The sequence below is a fragment of the Triticum dicoccoides genome, chromosome 2A (genome assembly GCF_002162155.2).
Source record: "Triticum dicoccoides isolate Atlit2015 ecotype Zavitan chromosome 2A, WEW_v2.0, whole genome shotgun sequence".
Taxonomy (NCBI): domain Eukaryota; kingdom Viridiplantae; phylum Streptophyta; class Magnoliopsida; order Poales; family Poaceae; genus Triticum; species Triticum dicoccoides.
The window spans coordinates 692,737,008-692,738,633 of NC_041382.1; the positions used below are offsets into that span (position 1 = coordinate 692,737,008).

At 52.3% G+C, this 1,626-nt stretch overlaps 1 protein-coding gene across 1 annotated transcript in view; it reads right to left on the reverse strand.

Annotated features, from left to right (window-relative positions):
• Positions 1-865: 865 nt before the first annotated feature.
• LOC119356313 overlaps positions 866-1,626 on the reverse strand; it is a 4,435-nt gene continuing 3,674 nt past the window's right edge. The window contains exon 2 of the mRNA XM_037623257.1: positions 866-1,499. Within this exon, the coding sequence (XP_037479154.1) occupies positions 1,303-1,499 (197 nt within the window). The 3' untranslated portion in view covers positions 866-1,302. The remainder of the gene's footprint in view (positions 1,500-1,626) is intronic.

The following is a 1,626-nucleotide window of genomic DNA, read 5'->3' on the forward strand; positions in this document are numbered from 1 at the left end:
GGAGGCGTGCCAGGCCCAGGCAGCGGCGGCAAAGCCCGACATTGCCGCCGTCTGGAACACGGCGTTCCCCTAGGCCGGCCCTGCGCCGACGTTGATCGACCTCACCGGTCCTGATGCAGACGCCGCCAACGATGAGGACGCATAGGGCAGCGCGTCGTCTTGTTTTTAGTGTTTTTATTAATGTATGTGGACTTTCGCCGGCATTCGTGGCCGGCTTTTATGTTTAATTAAATGCATATATTTATTTTCAAATTGCTCGTAATATTTTTTTGGCGTGCCGACAAAATGGGTCGGGCCAGCGTTGGACGCTCGCGCCGACTCAAACACAGCATCAGATGTTTGTGTCCGCCGGGCCGACCCAAATAGAAAAAAAGCGAACAAAAGCGCCGTCCGTTTGGATCGGCCCGTTGGAGTTGCTCTTGGTTTGAGTAAATCTGGTAGTATCTTGCCTGAATTGCATCGTCTTGTCGAATGTCAACGGATGAAAACCACTTCTGCCAAACCCATGTATAGTCATGGCTGAACAGAAAAGAGAAGCTGGTGCCAAACAATACAAGTATAACCTGCAACACGATGCTCGTAGTACTATAAAATGGCACCATTAAAAGGGAGACGTCGATGGATAATGCTGCGGTCGCCTCTCCGCAAGGGAATTAACGGCCCATAACGTGTCGCTTCCCTTTGTTGGGTTCGCCCGGTTTTCTGTTAAGTGTCAACTTCGGCCATGAAAGAAACCCTGCAAGTTGCGCCTGTCGTGCTCCTCCATTACTCTCCCCCCACAAATTGCCCCGAACATATTTTTTGTTGCTAATTGGTCCCCTTCATTTCGCCACACCAGATAACACCAAGAAATGAGCAAGGCGAATACCGAAATTCGGCCGACTTAACATCACTGTTGAATAGCAGGTGACAACTAATCAAAATGACATATGAACGACAGGGAAACCGGATATTTATATATGGTTGATTGAAAAGTAAACCCCTCTTGCTCCATCGCTTCTCCGAGCTTGCGAGAATTCAGCGCAATCGGCATGCGACATGTACAGAAAACATTCAGACTTTCAGAGGCTTGCGACCCGCTCTGCAAACTGAATTCCTCGCTCTTTTTCCCGGAGAGTCGACGGGCAGGGGGATGGGGGTGCTGATCGGTGCCTGGCATCAGGCATTGAGTTGCCAGACTGACTAATCAACACTATTACCACAGGGTGCTTGCTTACTTACTAAATCGGCCCTCCTCCTCGTCTTGTTATTATGGACCGGTGCTACCAAACCGAGCTGCATTCCATGTCGGCGTCGGGGTCTCTACTGCGCCGCGGCCGCGATCGAGGACGACGACCGGGAGGGCCACGCCGAGGGCGGCCTCCAGGAGGCCGCCTGCTGTTGCTTGCGCCTCTTGGGGTCCTCGAGCTCCGAGGTCAGCATCTCGAACATCACCTGCACGTCCTTGTATCCACAGGTCTGCACGTCCTCGTGAAGCTTCAGTATGCTGCCTCCACTGCCTGCACGCACGAACGCACGGGTTGGTTTCAGATAAGGGTTTTGTTGTCACTGTCATGGGTTCCTCCCCACACTTTGTTAGTGGAGAGGAAAGCAGGAGCTATGCTCTGCTGGCTTCTTCTGCACCTT